This window comes from Moschus berezovskii, chromosome 14 (genome assembly GCF_049115385.1).
Source record: "Moschus berezovskii isolate FMDL1 chromosome 14, NW_MosBer_1.0, whole genome shotgun sequence".
Taxonomy (NCBI): domain Eukaryota; kingdom Metazoa; phylum Chordata; class Mammalia; order Artiodactyla; family Moschidae; genus Moschus; species Moschus berezovskii.
In genome coordinates, this window is record NC_142473.1 from 71,333,447 (window position 1) to 71,355,963 (window position 22,517).

General features: G+C 43.0%; 1 protein-coding gene across 1 annotated transcript; it reads left to right on the forward strand.

The window, feature by feature from the left end:
- The first annotated feature begins 13,885 nt into the window (after positions 1-13,885).
- Positions 13,886-17,801, forward strand: RAG1 (recombination activating 1). The gene is made up of 2 exons (XM_055422704.2): positions 13,886-13,933; positions 14,658-17,801. The coding sequence occupies exons 1-2, from the start codon at positions 13,886-13,888 to the stop codon at positions 17,799-17,801; spliced, it is 3,192 nt and encodes a 1,063-aa protein (XP_055278679.2).
- The last annotated feature ends 4,716 nt before the right edge of the window (positions 17,802-22,517 follow it).

Consider the following 22,517-nt stretch of genomic DNA (forward strand, 5'->3'; position numbering starts at 1 on the left):
CTACCCCAGAAGTAACCTGAGTTTGGCCTTGGCATCTGCTTGGACCTTCATGATGGTAATGCCTGATACACAGGGAGGGTGAAAGGAATATCCAAGATGAGAAACTGATCCCCATTTTCTAAGTCTGCTGGGACTGCCAGAACAAAATACCACAGACTGGGTGGCTTAAGCAGCAGAAACTAATTTTCTCACGGGTCTGGAGGCTAGATGGTAGATATTAAGGAGCCCTCAGGTTGGTTTCTCCTGAGGCCCGTCTCTTTGGCTTGTAGACGGCTGCCTTCTCATGGTACCCTTACGTGGTCTTTCCTCTGTGCTTGCACGTGCCTTGGTGTGTCCCAATTTCTTCTCATAAGGACATCAATCAGATTAGATTAGGGATCACTCTACAAAATTTTTAACATATAATTTTGTTTTTATTCTTTTTTTTTTTTAGTTCTCGGTAATGAGTATTTACTACTTGAAACGAATAATTGATTTTTTTTCTATAGTTCATAACTTTTATAAATAAAATAAATTAAATGTACAGTGAATAAGTTCTCTGAAATATTTCAATATTTCTGCAGGTTTAGTAACATCATAAAATACATTTCAACTAAAATTCACAAATCTAAAAACCTGTTAGGCATTTTTAGGCGTTTTAAGTTGGAAATGAAGACCAATGTTACATCGTAATATGCCAATTACAAATAGTACTTCAAATAGCAAATACTACAGTTTGTCCCAAACTTTAAAAACTATTCATGAACTCAACACTGAACTATTGATGGCTATGAGAATTGTTTCCTAGCCTTTTTGAAAATTTCAACCCATTTACGTTTAAGGTAATTATTGATAAGTACGATCCTGTAGCCATTTTCTTTATTGCTTTGGGTTCAAGTTTATACACTCTTTCTGTGTTTCCTGTCTAGAGAAGATCCTTTAGCATTTGTTGGAGAGCTGGTTTGGCTGTGCTGCGTCCATTTTTGGCTGTGCTACGTCTTCGTGCTGTGTGAGGGCTGTCTCTAGTTGTGGCAAGCGGGGGCTCTTCTTCGCTGTGATGCGAGGGCTGCTCGGTCCAGTGGCTTCTCTTGTGAAGCGCGGGCTCTGGCTTCAGCAGTTGCAGTTCCCGGGCTCACGGGCTTAAGTTGCTCCTCCCCATGTGGGATCTTCCTGCACCAGGGCTCGAACCAATATCTCCTGCATTGGCAGGAGGATTCTTTACCACTGAGCCACCAGGGAAGCCCAGGGATCACTCTGATACCTTATTTTAACTTAATCACTTCTTTCAAAACCCTATCTTGAAGTCTAGTCACATTTTGAGGTACTAGGGGTGAACATTTCAGCACATTCACATTTCGATCTAAAGCCCACGTTTAGACCGACAGACACAAACCACAAGTTACCTCAACATTACACTATATTGTTATTGATTGCCACCTGGAGGAATAGCTTTGTTAGAAAACGGGATTTGTGAGTCCAGGTGGCCAAAAGGCCCGGGAACCCGGGGGCGATTCCTGGAAACTTCCAGCAATTTCTATGTAATGGTCTGTGGTCCATGACAAACAGAGAAGCCACAAAGGCACTGAGGAAGTCTGAGCACTCTGGTGTCATGTTCCTGAGAACCTTTCTTTTTTCTGGTATAACATATGTAATATGTACATATTAGAGGTATTCATGGGTTTTGTTGTGGCTGGTGATTTTGGGGATTGAGGGGGGGCATTGGAGAGACTGGAAAAGTTGAGGGGAGCCTGAGGAGAATGAAGGTAAATTCTTCTTTGGTGGAAGTAAAAAGCATGGCCAATCTCAATTCGAGCTGAATTCAGCTGATCTCCCCTTATTTATCACAAAGCAAAGTTATGTTTTAGTTTTATTATTTAAAAATGTCTATTATTATTATTACTGGCTTCACTGCACACAGCTTGTGGGATCTTAGTTCCCTGACCAGGAATTAAACCACCGAAGTCAGTGGAAGCACGGAATCCTACCCACTGGACCTCCAGGGAATTCCGCAGAGTTATTTTTTAAAATTGACATTTGGACAGGAAAGAATAGAATCCAGACTTTCTAATAGAAACTGATATAATGAAATAAATAAATGAATAATAATAATAGTATCTTCAGATATAGAAATAAGGATACAGTTTTTTTTTTTCTGTAATGATAGTCGTTCAGTTCAGTTCAGTTCAGTCGCTCAGTCGTGTCCGACTCTCCGCGACCCCATGAATCACAGCACGCCAGGCCTCCCTGTCCATCACCAACTCCCGGAGTTCACTCAAACTCATGTCCACAGAGTTGGTGATGCCATCCAGCCATCTCATTCTCCGTCGTCCCCTTCTCCTCCTGCCCCCAACCTTTCCCAGCATCAGAGTCTTTTCCAGTGAGTCAACTCGTCGCATGAGGTGGCCAAAGTATTGCAGTTTTAGCTTTAGCATCAGTCCCTCCAATGAACATCCAGGATTGATCTCCTCTAGAATGGACTGGTTGGATCTCCTTGCAGTATAAGGGAAATGATAGTGGTACAGTGTGCTTTTATCTGCCTTTGAAAACAATACTCTTTTGAGTGGGAGGAATGTCCCAGAAAAAAATTTATAAAAAGATATACATTTAAATCACATAAATTTTCAACTTTTTTGATAAGCATATTATAGACAAGTCAATGGCAGGTTTTTGTACAAATATAATTAGAAGCTGATTCTACCTATGTCTTTCCGAAAAACTATTCATAAGTTGAAAAACAATAAAATTTTAATTAAAATTTATTAAAAACTTAGCAACTGCTCTCATTAGATAAAAAGTTAAGCTACATAGTAACTATAGATAGACACACAGTTAAATTACAGTTAAATTCCCTTCATTTAAGAGTATTCCTTTCTCACTCTCCAAAAACAATTATAAAATTTTTGGAGCCCTCAAATTATAGAGCTTAAGACAGATGCCCAGTTTGGCTTTTTGTAAATGTATCTGTGGCTGTCCTACAATTAGTCGTTTCAGGCCATTATGTTTCTTCTAGGCTTGAGAAAGCTCATTCCTCAGACTTGATTCTAACCCTTGGACACTTCGATCAAATTCACCCTACATGGATATTTGAACTCATTCTTAGACCCTGTGCAGCTGAATGAGACGAGGCAGAAAGAAACGCCTTTCTATATTTGGGGTTGGAAGGTGGAACAGATGTCTCCAGTTTAGAAAGGATATCTAATAAAGTCTGAAACGTTAGACAACACTTCTCAGTCCTCAGACTCCCCCATGAAGACACGTTCCTTAGGTCTTCACTTTTTTGAGGAAGGGGGAGAAGGCACTCATTAAATATTTTCTGGGACGAGTTAGCAGTAGCAAAGTAGGGAGTTCCATGGTAGACCTTTGACTTTAGTGGAAGACTAGAGTTAACTAGGTCTGGGGTCTCGAGCAAGTTACTTTGACCATCTCAACTTCTGATGTTGTTTCTTCGTCTATAGGAATTACGGGAGATTCCTACAGAGGCGAGCGATAGTGAAGGGGATGGGAAGGGAAGACAGAAGTCGGGATACATGAAGAGAGAAGAGAACCAAACTCATCAACTGCTTCTGAACCAGTTCATGAACTTCTTGAGACTTTTTCTGATTGCTCAATGATACAGCCTTTTTTTGCCCACACGATGGCACTAGTTGTTTAGAAAAGAGCTTAGTTAATGCCAGAAAGCCCGCCAAGGCACTCCTGAGTTTGTGGGGAATGAGCTGCAGCTGACGTTTACAGCAATTAATAATGCATTAGAAAATTTGCTAACAGGGATAATCCACATTGAGTTAATTAGAAAGCAATTTCAAGACTGGGGAAGTGGGGGAGAAGCGAGCGGGTGGGGGTGCCGGCTCTCCACCACCAGCGCTGTGACAAGTCTGCGTTATCACTGAAGGCTCTAGTCTAGCAGTGGCCTGTTGTGGTTCTGCTTCATTGCCAAGTGGAGTTCCTTTCCAGGCTAAGAGGAGCAAGAAGGCATCGAGGTGGGTGGGGGAGGGATGCTCCCTTTTCAGTGTACTGGAAAGAATCTTGTCCTAGGACTCCAGAGACCTGTTTGTAATGCTATTTTTGCTACTAATTCTCACTCCCTCCTATGACATTGAATAGGACACTTTGCCCTTCGGGAACTGTTTCTCACTTTTAAGAGACATCCATTGGGTCAGATAACCTCTAAGTTCCCTTCCAGCTCTGGCATTCGATTCAGTGATGTTGGAAGACAAGAGTTTTGTGGGCTGGAGATACACAGATACATGCTTATATATGTAATCACAGTGTCAGTAAACAGCATCTGCTGGATTATCATAAGAGCAGAGAAGGCAGTGTTCACACACTCAGACCACAGCTGCAGGAGGAGATTTTGATTGATATCAGCAACTGGAGCTCCTGGTTGTCTGGGAGGAAATTGAATTTGAAAAGGTCTTTTAAAAGGGCCTGCAGGGAGTCCAGGGGAATGAGTGGAGGCTACCTGCTAAGGAGGATTTGAGACGTGGGTGGAGAGGCAGGTGAAGTGAGATACCAGGGTGCCTAGACACCATACGGAGCAGGGCCAGTGCTGGCCCCTTTGACGTTTCTAGGATTAACCACAGCTAGTCTCTCAGCCAGGAGGGCTCTACTCAGTGCTGGGACCTGCCTGGCCTTGAATTGTCCAAACTCTAGTTTGCCCTTTTCATTCTTTTCCTCCTGCTAACTTGGTCAAGATCTGTCAGGCATGTTTTATTTTTATTCTGCTTGGAACAACGTGGAAGTCTTGGCAGCTCTGACTTTGCTGTTTCATGATGGAAGTCAAGGTTTGCTCCAGATGGGCGTCTGTCACATGGCAGAGACTTGAAACGGGAGTAGTGGGTGGAATTTTAGTGGCCAGGAAAAGGGGGCATGGATTCATGGCACGGCGTGTTTTCCTGGTGATCCAATGGAGGTGTCATCTCTCAGCAGAGAACAGGGGACAGCTACAAGGTTTCAACATGGATAGGAAAAAGAGGTCCCCAGGTGTAATGGGGAGGGACAGGAAAATATTGGAAATCCTGTCTCTGAAGAATCTGATGTATAAAAATCCAGATTTTCAAATATAAAAAATTAGAAGTGTTTCTTCACATGTCCCCTTTTGCCTTGTTTTAAATTTTTAATATTTTATTTGTATATCTTGATTTTTTCTATTTTAAAAGAGACATATGACTGATAAAAACTTAAACAACACAGAAATCCTTGGCAAAGACGATAAAAGATAAAGCTCTTGTGTAATCTGGTTTGTCCCTGGTCCCTATGGCCTGATGCATATTCTTTAATGAGTCTCTTTGAACATCTAATTTTCCTAAGAACAATTGAAAAGGATTCCATTTATGAATATTTGAGGTTAGAGAAATTTTCCAGTTCTGGTTTGGGGTTGAAGGATGACCCACTGACTCTGTTTGCCTTGGACCTTCAGGGCCGAACCCAGGAAAGTTCTAGGAGAGTGGAACAGACGGGCTCTCTAGTGTTGCATAACTTCTAAGTGGGTCTGTGGAATTAAAGCCATTCTTGGAAGCTGGGACTCGCTGCTTTGTTCCAGTTCTGTGAGATATGGCTGTTTCCTTGGTTCCTTCAAGGTGAGGTAAGGTGAGGTGACCCTCCCTTCCTCTTTCTGTGAGTCCAATGGAGATGCAGGGTTTTACAGCGTGGGAGAGTGGAGGGGAAGGGAAACCTCCTCTGCATCAGCAGTGCTCTGACTCCTCTCTACATGACCCCATCGCACAAAGAGGACATCAAGACCATAAGTCACATCCTGGAGGCCCTGCTTCCTGCTGATTTGAACATGGGCTTCATCTCCGGGAACTTCTAAGCTTCCACCTGCCCAGCCTCATGATGGCATTTGAAACTTAGGTATAAACACAGAAGCTCCTGGAAGACACAGGCCATCTCTCCCAATATTATTGCAATGGTTCCTGCTCAGTTTTTATGAGCGGAAACTGTTCCCCAGTACTGTTGTGTGGTTGGACAGGCCTGAGTAAAAATCAATGGGGATATACGAGGAAGGAGGCTTCCCAGGTGGCTCAGTGGTAAAGAACCTGTCTGACAAGCAGGTGACATGGGTTCTACCTCTGGGTTGGGAAGATCCCCCAGAGAAGGAAATGACAACCCACTCCAGTATTCTTGTCTGGGAAATCTCATGGAAAACTTGTTGAGCCTGGAGGGCTAGAATTCATGGGGTTGCAAAAGGGTCAAATAAGACTGACTGAACAACAACAACAACACACTAGGAATGTCTTGAAAGACATGTCCTTCCTTGGAAGGAAAGTTGTGACCAAACTGTATAGCATATTGAAAAGCAGAGACATCACTTTGCCAACCAAGGTCCGTCTAGTCAAGGCTATGGTTTTTCCCGTGGTCATATATGGATATGAGAGTTGGACCATAAAGAAAGCTGATCACCGAAGAACTGATGCTTTTGACTGTGGTGTTGGAGAAGACTCTTGAGAGTCCCTTGGACTGCAAGGAGATCCAACCAGTCCACCCTAAAGGAGATCAGTCCTGAGTGTTCATTGGAAGGACTGATGCTGAAGCTGAAACTCCGGTACTTTGACCACCTCATGCAAAGAGCTGACTCACTGGAAAAGACCCTGATGTTGGGAAAGATTGAGGGCAGGAGGAGAAGGGGATGACAGAGGATGAGATGGTTGGAGGGTATCACCGACTCGATGGACATGAGTTTGGGTGGACTCTGGGAGTTGGTGATGGACAGGGAGGCCTGGCGTGCTGCGGTTCATGGGGTCACAAAGAGTTGGACACGACTGAGCGACTGAACTGAACTGAACTGAGGAATGTCTAGAGAGGGCAGCACAACACAGAAAAATCCTCGCACCTGCTGCTAAGAGTTTTTGCTGGAGATGAGAACAAGGCCGCCCCTCACATATTAGCTAAGCACTGGGGTACTTGGGTCTAAGAAATATAAAGGGGATTTGAAACAGAGACCTTGCTAGGTGGACTGAAGTTCGTTTTTGAGTCATCCTCACACTCTTGCTGCCGATGGCTCTCCGTATTCTCCTTTTACAGAATAGTGAAGTGGTTGAAAACATGCACTTTGAATCCCACTTCACTATTTAGTGCTGTGTGTCCACGGGTAAGCTTCTCCATTGCTTTAAACTTCTGTGGCTTCTCTTTAGAAAAACTAATGTCAAATGCATAGCGTTGTGGTGACAAATAAGTGATAGTAAGTAAAGTAAAGCACTTGGAAGCCTGGCCTAAAGATCTGGATAACATGGGGCTAATATAATCAATATTGGCATGTAGACGAGGAGATAGCATCTCATAAATCTGTTACTTGGACTTAAGTAATATATCTAAGACCCAAAGCAATTGAAGTCTCAGATCCTAGTCTGTTCCTTCAAAACTCTAGTAATGTAAATGTAGTGTTGTTTTGAAGAGCACAAACTTCCCTTACTGAGAACTGTCCAGGTAGATCATTTCAGAATTATAATAAAAGTTAGCATTTGATAAGTATCTATTAAGGACAGATCTCTGGGCTTCCCAGGTGGCTCAGTGGTAAAGAATCTGCCTGCAGTGCAGGAGACGTGAGTTCAGTCTCTGGGTTGGGAAGATCCCCTGGAGAAGGAAATGGCAAGCCACTCCAGTATTCTTGCCTGGGAAATCCAATGGACAGAGGAGCCTGGTGGGCTACAGTCCACGGGGTTGCAAAGAGTTGGACACAACTTAGAGACTAAACAACAGCAAGGGCAGATGCTGTTGCAAGTGTTTTCCTATGATAACTCTCGCTCTATAAGCTCATTGACTATTTAAGGTATATATTGTTTGTATTTCCATCTTACAGATGAGGAAACTGAAGCCCTGCTATAGAACCTTAACAGAAGTCCGAAATTATGTTGACAAGATCGTTTCCAACCAAACAGTTTTAGGGAGTGAACTGGCGGCTCTGGCAGTGTTCCAGCACACACCAGAGTGTGGTTCTACCCTCAGGTCCCCCAGCTAAGCTTCCTGAAGGACCAGGTGCCAGCTGGAGCTGGGGGGCTCACAGGCTGTGATTGGCTGCCATCACTTGTGGTTAGCCCTGTGTGGTGGGGGGAGGCTGGGAAGGGCAGTGGAGACTGATAAATAATGCAGCAGCCTGCCTGAAAGACAGGAGAGCACCTTCTGCCTTCTCTTTGGTATCACGTGATATCAACTGAATTGCGGTCTTCCCAACACTTTGCCCAGGCAGCCTGCTGAGCAAGGTAACACTCATCCTTTTCATGCCTTGAGTCACAATATTTATTACATTTTTATGTTGCTAACTAGAAGTACTTGGGCTTTTTCCTTTGTGGGGAATGAGAGGAGGGATCAAGGGAAGCTGACATATGTTTGGTTTTTCTCTCTAATGTGCTTAAAATGGGAAAGGAACAAGAGACCAAGTTGAGGAAGACACTGTAGGTTCATAGAGAAGATGCAAAATATCCAAATTACTGTAAATGAGGGCTGTAGGCAGAGGAAGGGCTTAGGGAGTGTGTTATTTATATGGCTGCAGTGTGTGGCTAGTGGGGATCTTAGTTCCCTGACCCAGGGATCAAACATGTGCCCCTGGCAGTGGAAGCTCAGAGTCCTATCCAATGGACTGCCAGGAATTTCCCAAGTAGTGCTTCTTGAAAGAATTTGCAAAATGAATCAGCAGAAGAAAAGGAGTGAGACTCTTGGAAAGAGTACTGTGCTGATGCAGGCAAGAAAAATAATCAGGAGCAAACAAATTCCAGGGATGGAGGAAATATGTACTTGCCCAAGTATTTGCCAAGAATTGCCAGGAGTTTCCTGAGCTGCGTCAGATTAAGTAGGAGACCAGTATTTCCCAAAGCATGACCTGCGGGCCCCGAGCAGCAGTGCCACTGAAATGCTTGTTAAAGAATACAATTTCTGGACTGTGTCCCAGACGGAGAACCAGACTCTCTGGGACCTGCTGATCTGCATCATTGTTTTAAGACACGAGCTCCCTAGTGACGCTGGCACATAGCAATTTTGAGAACTGCCACTGTAGAGACCCTACACAGAGGTTACGTTTGTGAGCAGGATTCCTGAACAGGGGCTGTGACAGTGCTCTTCTCTTTCTAAAGGAGCTCAGGCAAGAAGTTGCCTGGAGGAAGAGCAAGAATCTTCAGGTCATTTTGTAGATGCCTTGAGACATAAAAAGGGTTTTCATGCTGTCAGTTTTTTGATGTTGGTGTTTGGCAAATGTAGACAATAGTTATTTGTGAAGTGAATGAATTAATGAACAAATGAGGGCAACGGGTGTGACAACAAGGCGTCACGCTTGGGCACACAGTAGTCACCGAGCATTGTGGGGACCAAAGACGTTAAGAGGAGGGATTGTGGACCCTAGCATTGTGGACACAAACAAGTACTAGCATGTATGTTTGTGCAGAGTAGGGGCTGGGCTGGGAGTGGGGGCGGTGCTGCAGCTCTGCCTTCCAACATAACTAATGATGCACTCATATGAGTGACAGTTCCTGCCCCAGCCAGGTCACCTTAGACTGGCTGCCAACGTGAATCCATGCTCTGTAGGGAGAAGGGCCTCTCCAGCTGTGATGGAAGGTGATAGCAATGCTGAGAGGGCAGAGCACGATGGGAACAGGGCTGAGCCAGCAACAATCACCCTGCCTTATAGAGTCTGACGCTGGTCCACCACTGAGACCCTGTGTTAGAAGAGAGGAGATCAAGAGTTTGCAAGATTCCCAGGTATCCAAAAAAAAAAAAAAAAAAATGACCACAAGATAACTCTTTCATGGTTCTAACTTCATGCTGTCTGCAAGTCCATATTTCAGTCCCCTTTCAACTTGTTTGGGATTCCCACGTGACTCAGTGGTAAAGAATCCGCCTGTCAATGCAGGAGACATGGTTTCGATCCTTGGGTTGGGAAGATCCCCTGGAGAAGGAAATGGCAACCCGCCCCAGGATTCTTGCCTGAGAAATCCCATGGACAGAGGAGCCTGGCAGGCTACAGTCCATGGGGTCACAAAGAGTTGGACACAACTGAGCGACTGAGAATGCATGCACATGTTTAACAGAAAAGAAAAGCTAAGAATGGTGGTCAGATGTGACACTTGGCCAAACTTTTCTGGGAGGAAATTTAAGAAGAAGTATGGGAAAATGAGGGTGTCAGGGATGAGGTGGCTGGATGGCATCACCAATGCAATGAACATGAACTTGGGCTAACTCCGGGAGATGGGAGGCCTGGCGTGCTGCAGTCCATGGGGTCACAAAGAGTCAGACAGGACTGGGCAACTGGAAAACAACAGCAGCAACAATGGGAAAATGACTGTGGGTACATAGAAACCTAGCCTTAAAAATGTTTTTTCCCTAAAGTGAAAATATCACAAAAATTTAAAAAATAATACATATTTTTTGTGAAAAATTTTAATGATAGAAAAATGAATTAAATAGAAAATTAGAGATCTTACCAGTATCAATTCTATTTTCTTAAGAGTTGACATCATGAAGGTTTCAGTGCATACCCTTCCAGACTGTCTATATTTTCAGATATATACAAATATGAACAAATATGCAAGAATGAGGTCTTATTATACTTGCTATTGTTGTTCTTGTCTCTGCTTTGTCATGTGGACATCATTTTATATCTTGATTGTATAGAAATTGCATATATGTATCAATGCATATAGACAATTTTAATTTCTGTGCTGTTTTCCATTGTGTACCTGGTCCATAGTTTGTTTAATAATGCTTGGTGATTATTTATGCTGTCTTCTATTTTGCAATGTAGCAAAAAACTTTTTAAAACACATTTAAAATTTTTTTCTTTCTCTCTCTCCATATAGAATACCACTATGGGAATAACCTGTGGGAATGTTTTTATAGAACTTTCTAAAATCAGATTTATTTCACCAAAGATAATATATATTTAAACTTCTAAAAGACATTGCTGCATTGTCCACTGAAATATTATACCAATTTACACTCCTCCCAAGAAGGTATGAAGATACCTTCAAGCCCCTTACCTTCATTAATGCTGATGAGCATCAATCTTGTGTTTTTAATCTTTGCTAATCAAATAGATAAATGATATCTGATTAGAACTAGTTATTAAAAGTTCTATCTTCTAAAAATAATAGATGCTTATTTCAGAGGCAGTAAAAATCCTGCTGCTGCTGCTGCTAAGTCACTTCAGTCGTGTCCGACTCTGTGTGACCCCACAGACGGCAGTGCACCAGGCTCCCCGGTCCCTGGGATTCTCCAGGCAAGAACACTGGAGTGGGTTGCCATTTCCTTCTCCAATGTGTGAAAGTGAAAGTGAAGTTGCTCAGTCATGTCTGACTTGTAGCGACTCCATGGACTGCAGCCCACCAGGCTCCTCCGTCCATGGGATTTTCTAGGCAAGAGTACTGGAGTGGCTTGCCATTGCCTTCTCCGAGTAAAAATCCTAGATAAGGATAAAAAATATAAAACATCTATAGCTTTCACCTGCATGCATGTTAAGTTGCTTCAGTTGTGTCCAACTCTTTGGGACCGTATGGACTGTAGCCCTCCAGGCTCCTCTGTCCATGGGATTCTCCAGGCAAGAATACTGGAGTGGGTTGCCAAGCCCGCCTCTAGGGGATCTTCCCAACCTAAGGATCAAAACTGCATCTCTTCTGTCTCCAGCATTGGCAGGCGGGTTCTTTACCACTAGCGTCACCTGGAGAAGCTTCCTGGGTTTCACACATCACCACTATTAGCTTCTTGGTGTATGTTTACGTAAAAAAGAGAAGAATAACACATTTGCCCTACTCCATTCTTGTTTCTAGTTTGGATAAACTTGTAGCAGCTAAATAGAAAAACAATCTAATAAATAAATTTGATTTGGATGTCAGTGGCTAATAATAGCTTGGTGATGATACTCTTTCTGGGAGTACTTTCACAAATGCATTTCAGCTGATTTTGATAGACTATTTTAGGGTAGTGGGAGTCAAGGGGAGGTGTGGGTAGGGAGGGGAGACAGTTCTAGGGCTCCTTCTAACATGCCTTGACTTACTGATTGTGAAAGTTCAGTATTTAACTTGAATAACTCTAGAGATGGTCATGCATTTTTTAAAAAAAGAATTCAAAGTATCATCTTGAAATTTCAGAGAACAAGTGTGCTAGAAAAAGACAGGGAACGGGTAGGCTAAAGAAATGAAAAAGACACTTGGGAATGAGTTCAAACCAAGGCGACAGAGGGGGCCATGAGAAGGCCCCTGATCCTGACCCAGGACAGAATTTAGGAACATAATTGAACCGTATGCAACTTTGAGGTATTGGTTGGGTTGCAGCTGAAATTCTTCTGAGGTTAATGAGACCTTCGAAATGGTTTGGAACTATTTGGTTCTCACACAGTCCTGCATACAGAACAAGGGAACAGGATTTCCTTTTCAACCGAGACTTGGAAGTTAGCTATTAGTTTTTACAAAAGACATGAACCTCCGAAGCATAATGCATGCAAGATGGAGCAGACTTCAGTGGTTTAAAGGGGCTGCCTGACAGGAAACTGTCAGCAGCCGTCAGGACAGCCCTCGTGGCTTCCCCCTGCCCATCCACCCGCCACCACCAATCCCACCTCTGGGCAAACTGTGTTCCTCTGAGGGTTAGTCTCCATGACCACATGACTAGAAAAATATCATCAATTTGGTTAGTTAGTTAATTGAGGGGAAAATGTTATTTAATATAATCGCCAAGTCAAGAGCATTAAACCAGGGACTTCCCTGGCAATCCAAGTAATTAAGACTTCGCCTCCCAGTGCAGGGGGTGTGGGTTGAATCCCCGGTCAGGGAGCTAGGTTCCTGCATGCCTCACAGCACCCCCACCAAAAAAAAAAAAAGCCCCAAACATAAAACAGAAGCCATATTGTAGCAAATTAAACTAAGGCTTTAATAAAAAAAGAGCATTAATCCAGGCAAATATGGGATATATAGGTGACAGTTTGAACATACAGTTGCCGTTTTTTCCAGTTATGTGTACTAAAGAATTTTGAGACTATTGGGCTAATTGGGTCTTCAGTTCAGTTCAGTTCAGTTGCTCAGTCATGTCCAACTCTGCGAATCCATGAATCACAGCACTCCAAGCCTCCCTGTCCATCACCAACTCCCGGAGTTCACTCAAACTCATGTCCATCGAGTCGGTGATGCCATCCAGCCATCTCATTCTCTGTCGTCCCTGTCTCCTCCCACCCCCAATCCCTCCTAGCATCAGACTCTTTTCCAGTGAGTCAACTCGTCGCATGAGATGGTCAAACTATTGGAGTTTCAGCTTTAGCATCAGTCCTTCCAATGAACACCCAGGACTGATCTCCTTTAGAATGGACTGGTTGGATCTCCTTGCAGTCCAAGGGACTCTCAAGAGTCCTCTCCAGCACCACAGTTCAAAAGCATCAATTCTTCGGCGATCAGCTTTCTTCACAGTCCAACTCTCACATCCATACATGACCACTGGAAAAACCAGAGCCTTGACTAGACGGACCTTTGTTGGCAAAGTAATGTCTCTGCTTTTTAATATGCTATCTAGGTTGGTCATAACTTTCCTTCCAAGGAGTAAGCGTCTCTTAATTTCCTGGCTGCAATCAGCATCTGCAGTGATTTTGGAGCCCCCAAAAATAAAGTCTGACTTAATTGGGTCTAGAGATACTCAAATGGCATTTTAAGACTTTTTCTCTACAGCGCCATGATGTCTACACCACCATCCAGATTGCTAGGGTTTCCTGAAATGTATAATTGCTAATGTTTTTCAAAGAAGAAAAATATTACTCCCACCTCTTTTTATTACAAACTATAGAGTTAATTAATGATTAGTGCCTGGTAATGACTTTCAGGATGGCCTGTGGAATTTTATCTGAAAATACTCAAATTTTTCACCTTAAAAGTTCTTCAGAATCTTTGTACATGCACACTGTGGTTTGTTTCAGGTTTAGAGAGTTCTGTGGGGTTTGTTTCTAATGGAGACACAGCCTTTTAATTTACAGCAGCGTTCACTAATTAAAATTGTAAGCATAATTACTATCCATGATACTTATTATTAGCATGCATTCATAAAGCTCAAAATTCACTTCATCCTTTCAAGTACTGAGTAATTAGTTTCTTTGGATTTGTAGCTTTATCATCCTTTTATGTCCCGTTTGGAAGAAATAAACAATCAACCTCCCGGGAGACAGCTTTAAAAAGCTGGAAATATATTGTCCAGCTAGTGCAATGAGGCTGACACAATGCAGAAAATATGACTTTTCTTTGGTTTTAGTAGCCAGTTTTTTCTTGCATTTATTCGGCAAATAACTATTGAGTATGTAACATGTGCTAGGAACCTTGGGGATACAGAGGTAAATCGTTCAGAGATTTTTGTCCTCAAAGACCTTAAGGTTTTAGTGAAAGGGAAATAATATTGTACATACGGTATATACATCAACTGTACCTCAATAAAAATAATAAAATAAAATATAAGATTTTACACATATATGTAAAATAAACTATGGTGGTGCACGTACTTAACATACCTGGTTTAAATGAGCATCCACACTGTAAGAACAGGGAATGACTCTATTCTCTGCTATGATCAGGACCTAACATAGTATATTAAAATAGGAAACTTAATAATTAACTTTCTGGATGATTTGATAAGTGAATAATTGAATGTACTAATCTGTATTCTTTCCAAGATGTATCAGTGGGTTGTTGACATTTTTTCCTTATCTGACTTGTTTTTGTTGTTCCCAGGTATCAGCCAGCATGGCTGTCTCTCTGCCACCCACCCTGGGACTCAGTTCTGCCCCAGATGAAATCCAGCATCCACATATTAAATTTTCAGAATGGAAATTTAAGCTGTTCAGGGTGAGATCCTTTGAAAAAGCCCCTGAAAATGCTCAAGCAGAAAAGCAAGATTCCTCTGAGGGGAAGCCCTCTCTAGAGCAATCTCCAGCAGCCCTGGACAAGGCTGGTGGTCCGAAGCCAACCCTGACTCAACTGGCATTAAAGCCCCACACAAAGTTTCTGAAAAAATCCCATGATGATGGAAAAGCAAGAGACAAAGCAATCCACCAAGCCAACCTGCGACATCTCTGCCGCATCTGTGGGAATTCTCTCCAAGCTGATCGGCACCACAGGAGATATCCAGTCCACGGACCCGTGGATGGCAAAACCCAAGTCCTCCTACGAAAGAAGGAAAAGAGGGCCACGTCCTGGCCAGACCTCATTGCCAAGGTCTTCCGGATAGACGTGAAGGCAGATGTGGACTCAATCCACCCCACCGAGTTCTGCCATAACTGCTGGAGCTTAATGCACAGGAAGTTCAGCAGTGCCCCGTGTGAGGTTTACTCCCCCAGGAATGCAGCGATGGAGTGGCACCCCCACACACCATCCTGTGACATCTGTGATGCTGCCCGTCGAGGACTCAAGAGGAAGAGTCGGCCACCAAACTCGCAGCTCAGCAAAAGACTCAGAACTGTGATAGACCAAGCGAGACAAGCCCGACGGTGCAAGAGAAGAACTCGGGACAGGATCAGCAGCAAGGAACTGATGAAGAAGATCGCCAACTGCGGTAAAATACACCTCAGTACCAGGCTCCTGGCAGTGGACTTCCCAGCGCGCTTTGTGAAATCTATCTCCTGCCAGATTTGCGAACACATTCTGGCGGACCCCGTGGAGACCAACTGTAAGCACGTCTTTTGCAGGATCTGCATTCTCAGATGCCTCAAAGTCATGGGCAGCTATTGTCCTTCTTGCCGGTATCCCTGCTTCCCCACTGACCTAGAGAGTCCGGTGAAGTCTTTTCTGAGCATCTTGAATTCCCTGATGGTGAAATGTCCAGCAGAGGAGTGCGATGAGGAGGTCAGCTTGGAAAAATACAATCACCATGTCTCAAGCCACAAGGAATCGAAAGAGACTTTTGTGCATATCAATAAAGGGGGCCGGCCCCGCCAGCACCTCCTGTCCCTCACCCGCAGGGCTCAGAAGCACCGTCTGAGGGAGCTCAAGATGCAGGTCAAGGCTTTCGCCGACAAGGAAGAAGGTGGAGATGTGAAGTCCGTGTGCCTGACCTTGTTCCTGCTGGCGCTGAGAGCGAGAAATGAGCACAGACAAGCTGATGAGCTGGAGGCCATCATGAAGGGACGTGGCTCTGGCCTGCAGCCGGCTGTCTGCTTGGCCATCCGCGTCAACACCTTCCTCAGCTGCAGCCAGTACCACAAGATGTACAGGACGGTGAAGGCCATCACTGGGAGGCAGATTTTCCAGCCTCTGCACGCCCTTCGGAGTGCTGAGAAAGTCCTTCTGCCAGGCTACCACCCCTTTGAGTGGCAGCCACCTCTGAAGAACGTGTCTTCCAGCACCGACGTGGGCATTATTGATGGACTGTCCGGACTGGCCTCCTCTGTGGACGATTACCCGGTGGACACCATCGCCAAACGCTTCCGCTATGATGCAGCTTTGGTGTCCGCTCTGATGGACATGGAAGAAGACATCCTGGAAGGCATGAGAGCCCAAGAGCTTGACGACTACCTGCATGGCCCCTTCACCGTGGTGGTGAAGGAGTCTTGTGATGGGATGGGAGACGTGAGCGAGAAGCACGGCAGCGGACCGGCAGTTCCGGAAAAGGCGGTTCGCTTTTCCTTCACGGTCATGAAAATCAGCATTGCTCACGGGTCGCAGAACGTGAAGGTGTTTGAGGAAGCCAAGCCTAACTCCGAGCTGTGCTGCAAGCCGCTGTGCCTCATGCTAGCTGATGAGTCTGACCACGAGACCCTGACGGCCATCCTGAGCCCTCTGATTGCCGAGAGGGAGGCCATGAAGAGCAGCGAATTAATGCTGGAGATGGGAGGCATCCTCCGGACTTTTAAGTTCATCTTTAGGGGCACCGGCTACGATGAGAAACTGGTCCGGGAAGTGGAAGGGCTCGAGGCTTCCGGCTCAGTCTACATTTGCACCCTTTGTGATGCCACCCGCCTGGAGGCCTCTCAAAATCTGGTCTTCCACTCCATAACCAGAAGCCACGCGGAGAATCTGGAGCGCTATGAAGTCTGGCGTTCTAACCCCTACCATGAGACGGTGGAGGAACTGCGGGACCGGGTGAAGGGGGTCTCCGCCAAACCCTTCATTGAGACGGTCCCTTCCATAGATGCGCTCCACTGCGACATCGGCAATGCGGCTGAGTTCTACAAGATCTTCCAGCTGGAGATCGGAGAGGTGTATAAGAACCCCAATGCCTCCAAAGAGGAAAGGAAAAGATGGCAGGCTACCCTGGACAAGCACCTCCGGAAGAAGATGAACCTGAAGCCCATCATGAGGATGAATGGCAACTTTGCCCGGAAGCTCATGACCAAAGAGACGGTCGAGGCGGTTTGTGAATTAATTCCCTCCCAGGAGAGGCACGAAGCCCTGAGGGAACTGATGGACCTTTATTTGAAGATGAAACCCGTCTGGCGATCCTCATGCCCTGCTCAAGAGTGCCCAGAATCCCTCTGCCAGTATAGCTTCAATTCGCAGCGCTTTGCTGAGCTCCTCTCCACCAAGTTCAAGTACAGATATGAGGGCAAAATTACCAATTATTTTCACAAAACCTTGGCTCACGTCCCTGAAATTATTGAGAGGGATGGCTCCATTGGGGCATGGGCAAGCGAGGGAAACGAATCTGGCAACAAACTGTTCAGGCGTTTCCGGAAAATGAATGCCAGGCAGTCCAAGTATTACGAAATGGAAGACGTCTTGAAACATCACTGGTTGTATACCTCCAAATACCTGCAGAAGTTTATGAATGCTCATAATGCCCTGAAAGACTCAGGGTTTACCCTAAACTCTCAGGGAGGCTTAGGGGCCTCATTAGACCTAGAGGACTCTCCAGAATTGCAAGATTCAATGGAATTTTAAGCAGGGCAGCCGCTTATGAGTTGGTTTTGCAAATACCTTTTCCTCCGGGTGGCATGAGACCTTCTTCTGGTACCCTGCACTCCAGTGTGTGGGGCTTCACCACCCAGGCAGTGGTAGGTTGGAGAGGCCACAGATGCTGAACCCATGTCAGGAATGGGTAACTGGTGAGCTGATTGCTTGAGCTGTTTAGGGAGTTCAGAAATGCAACAGGGAAATCAGTTATTTGAAAGCTCAATAGCTGAAAGGAGGAGTAACTGCAGGGGGGCAGAGATGAACAAAGATAGGTATGCTGAGTGACGTGAAAATCAAAGTCAGGGTTGCCAAAGAAGCCAGGAAAGAAATTTGACTTGTGGTCTCCATCCCCCCACCAAGTTACTTGTTTATATTGAGCTGTGTTTTTTACATCATTTTTGTAGAATTCTTTGTTTTATAAATTTCACATATTTTGGCTTATTCTACAAGATTCAAAAAAGCTTTTCGGATATCTAGCAATAATATCTTCCTTGTGTATGGTAGAGTGACCTTGACAAAGTGCTCCTGGTATATCCTGTCATTTGGCACACTAATGCAGAAATACCTTACATCCAGAATATTTTTGGAAAATCAGTCCTTTTCTGAATTTAAATGATGTCTGTTTTGTAGTTGGAGTTTAGGAGATCATCTGTACCATGGATTTTTCAGTAACAAAGTTAGAAGAATAAAACTGTTAGCTGCAGTTAGCTATTAAATCTTGTGGTAATACATGTTTAGTTTGCTATCAGGAGCCAAGTATGATCTTTATTTTTACTTTTAACTAGTTTAGATTTTACAAATGATTTTCCATACAATCTCAAAGTCACGGGGGCCTTTTTTGTTTTGTTTTTACTTTTTAAAAAAATTATTTCTAATTGGAGGATAATTGTTTTGCACTGATGTGTTGGCTTCTACCATATGTCAACATGAATCAGTCATAGGTATACACATGTCCCTCTTCTCTTGAACCTCCCTCCTACCTTCCACTCCACAGTGGTCTTTTAAATCTGGGTTTGTTTACTGTATAAAAACAGATTTAATGTCTTGCTGAAAATTTCTGCCAGGTTTTCTCCATATGAAACCTGGATCAATTTTACTAAATCTAGTTTCCATGGAGTCGTTCCCTCTACATTATGTTATTTATTTATTTTTTTTTTGTTTCTATTATGATCAGTTTAATTTCAGTGTAGTAAGGTTTTTGTAGCAGGAAATTGTACTTTTCTCACCTGCTAAGTTTAGAGGGAGGGCTTCCCAGGTGGTGTCAATGGTAAAAAATCTGCCTGCCAATGCAGGAGATGAAAGGAGAGGTGGGTTCAATCCCTGGGTTGGGAAGATTCCCTGAAGTAGGAAATGGCAACTCACTCTAGTATTCTTGCCTGGAAAATTCCATGGACAGTGGAGCCTGGTGGGCTATAGTCTATGGGGTTGCAAAGAGTCAGACATGACTGAGGACTGAGCACACACGCCCAAGTTTAGATGGAGCCTGCTCACGGTAAGGTGGAAGAATGAACATTTGGAGAGTGTTTTTGTTTTTGCCACTTTTAGAGTATTTCCACATTCATTTTGCCTCATTTTTCCTCACTACAACTCTGTGGGGTAGACATAGCTATGATTCTCATTTGTGGAGGGTTAAATGACTTGCCCAAATTTATGGGGATAGTAAATACCTGGTCTGGAATTTGAAGTCAAATCTTTTGTCTTCAGGTTCCGTGTTGTTTCTGCCACAAAAATGAACCATTAATTTTTAAAAAATAAAGCAGTAACATAATTTGTTTAGAATCTGCAACTCATCACTGTAGTTCATAATCTTGAGACTGCATTTCTTGGGAGCGGGGACGAGTGGGTTTTAAGTCCTTGGTGTGCTTAGGGCCTTTTGCTAGGAGGAAGAATTGTCAAAGTTCTCAAGAGCCCCCTGCAAACCTCTGGTGTCTCCATTTTTTGGAAATTCTTGTCTGCATCCTTAGGAGTTTGGGAATTGCCAATTGCTGGCAATTTAGAGCAGGCATGGGAGTTTATATGCTAGTGAGTCATAATGATATGTTAGTGTTAATTAGTTTTTTTTCTTCCTTTGATTTTATTGGCCTTAATTGCCATTCTTCATACACAGTATATCAAAGAGCTTTGTAATTTAGTTGTCAAATGTGCATCAGTGATATCATCCTAAATGGTATGCATTTGATGCTTTTATAGGGATTGAACCTGGTATTTTCCATTTAAACAATATAGCAGTTTTTTTCTTGCTTTTTTTGTATAGCATATATAAATTACAAAGATACTTGTAATTTAGTTGTCAAAAAGATATGCATATTTTAATTTTATTTTTTCTAGAAAACATTTACGTTTTGCATTAGGTAAACCAATGGACTTTGAAGCCATCTCTTTCCTTCATCCCCTTTAATCCTTACAGCATGTCTCTGCGCTAATAAACAGCTAAATTCCTGTAATCTTCTTACTCCCTGAGGCATGCTTGCTCTGGTTTGCAGATTTTTTTTCCCACTCCGCTCTGTTACTCAATTGGTGGCAATGTAAACACCTTCCAATGTTAAATTCAACTTTTCTAGCATTGTGGGAACTCCTTTGAATGCATGTGACTAACAGCATGATTTATAGCATCACCCTCCCAATAATCCCTTAATCAGATCACAGTTTAATAAACCCCAGGAACAGCTGGCTGCAGGAATTTCAATATGTAGAAATGTGGCCTATGGTTGTTTTTGTCCACCTCACTGTTGAGATTGTAATATCCTAGACCCTGGTTTTATATTCAAGTTTTATTTTTGACAGTGTCCATTATAAATGCAGTCACGTTCTCTAGGGAAATTCACCACACTGAACTGAGCATTTTTTTTTTTTTTTTCTGAAGTATAGACTGAGACTTGAGAAGTGAAAAGCATCTTTCTCCCATGAAACCTGATTCAACAAGTTCTCCTGCCAACCCGCTGAGGTGCACTGCAGGGACCAGTGATAATGGCTGATGAAAATTGATGAATAGTCGGTATGAGGTCAAAAAGCTCTTTGGGATTAATAAATATGTACCGAGAAGCAGGAACAGGAGGAAAAGATGTCTTTTCCTTCCAAGTGAATTAAAATTTAGTTTTCCCTCAATTTGTTTTCACAAAATATAGATGAGGATAAAGATTTTTTTTTTGGTTGAGCTTGTGGATCTCACATTAGATCAAACAGAATTCAAATTACACACGGCTAGGAGGCAGAGTTTGTAAGCACCGGTGGTGCTTGCGAGAAGGAATCATCATTTCGATGCAAATGATTCTTTATTGCGGAAATGTCTGTGTCTTCCGTTGTCGTGTGAGAGGTGGTCTGTTCTTTCGATGTGGAGAGATTTTTAAGTAACAGTAGATATTTTGTCACTTTTATTTTTTCCATTTAACTATAGTGACCTACATAAATATACCTCATTTATTTTTGGTGAGATTTATCCTTTGGTCAAATTGCACTTCACTTTATTTTCATACACATAATTGTAAAGTTTGTTTAATGGCTTCTAAGACCTTTCTTCTTCTTTTTTTGTATTTGTAGTAGGAAAAGTTCAGGCACCAGGATGCAGTGGTTTTATTTGATGATTTGTTGTGAAGGAATCGCCATGTCAAATGTTTTCAATTAAAATATGTTTCAGCACTTAATTTTTATATTTTAATATTTCTATTCCTGATTAATATTACGGTTATAGTTAACAGTTGTATGTTTAAGTATTTTAAATAAAAGTTTAAAATTTGGAAACAGCGGGTATTGTGATTTATATTCAAATAATAATACTGAGTACAACATTAAAAAAATGAAATGATATTTTTCCTTGAGGGAAATACAACATGAATTTGGTGCTTTTATAATAAAAAAGCAGCAGAATAATGAGTATAGTTTATACTAAAATAAGAAAGACAATTTGGTTCCAGATACTTAAGGTAAATGTAGGATTTGAAATGAAAATTTAAATTCCTTTGACAATCATAAAAATATGATCCTTTGACCCATAAAATTCATGCATTCATACACTCAACATTTTGATCAGAGTGGTTGACTTGCCAGGGCCACACAGATAATGGCAGAAGTGAGCTAGCCCCCAGGTATTATTATTTATTAATGGTATAAAATTGTCTATATTTAAAGTGATGATTTGATTTAAGTACACATTATAAAATATTTACCACAGTCAAGTTAATTAGCTCACCCAGTGCCTCACATAGGTACCTTTTGTATATGTGTAGTTCAGTTCAGTTCAGTTCAGTTGCTCAGTCATGTCCGACTGTGTGCAGCCCCATGGACTGCAGCACGCCAGGCCTCCCTGTCTATCACCAACTCCTGGAGCTTACTCAAACTCATGTCCATTGCATCAGTGATGCCATCCAACCATCTCATCCTCTGTCATCCCCTTTTCCTCCTGCCTTCAATCTTTCCCAGCATCAGGGTCTTTTCTAATGAATCACTTCTTCTCATCAGGTGGCCAAAGTATTGGAGTTTCAGTTTCAACATCAGTCCTTCCAATGAATATTCAGGAATGATTTCCTTTAGGATGGACTGGTTGGATCTGTCCAAGGGATTCTCAAGAGTCTTCTCCAGCACCACACTTCTTTGGCGATCAGCTTTCTTCACAGTCCTACTCTCACATCCATACATGACCACGGGAAAAACCATAGCCTTGACTAGACGGGACCTTGGTTGGCAAAGATATGACTCTGCTTTTTAATA

Bases quoted from the DNA above. Each gene is read 5' to 3' on its own strand.
- RAG1 (XM_055422704.2), top strand. From the start codon at position 13,886: ATGGAGACACAGCCTTTTAATTTACAGCAGCGTTCACTAATTAAAATT. The intron at 13,934-14,657 runs GTAAGCATAATT...TGTTGTTCCCAG, and splicing joins AGCGTTCACTAATTAAAATT to GTATCAGCCAGCATGGCTGT.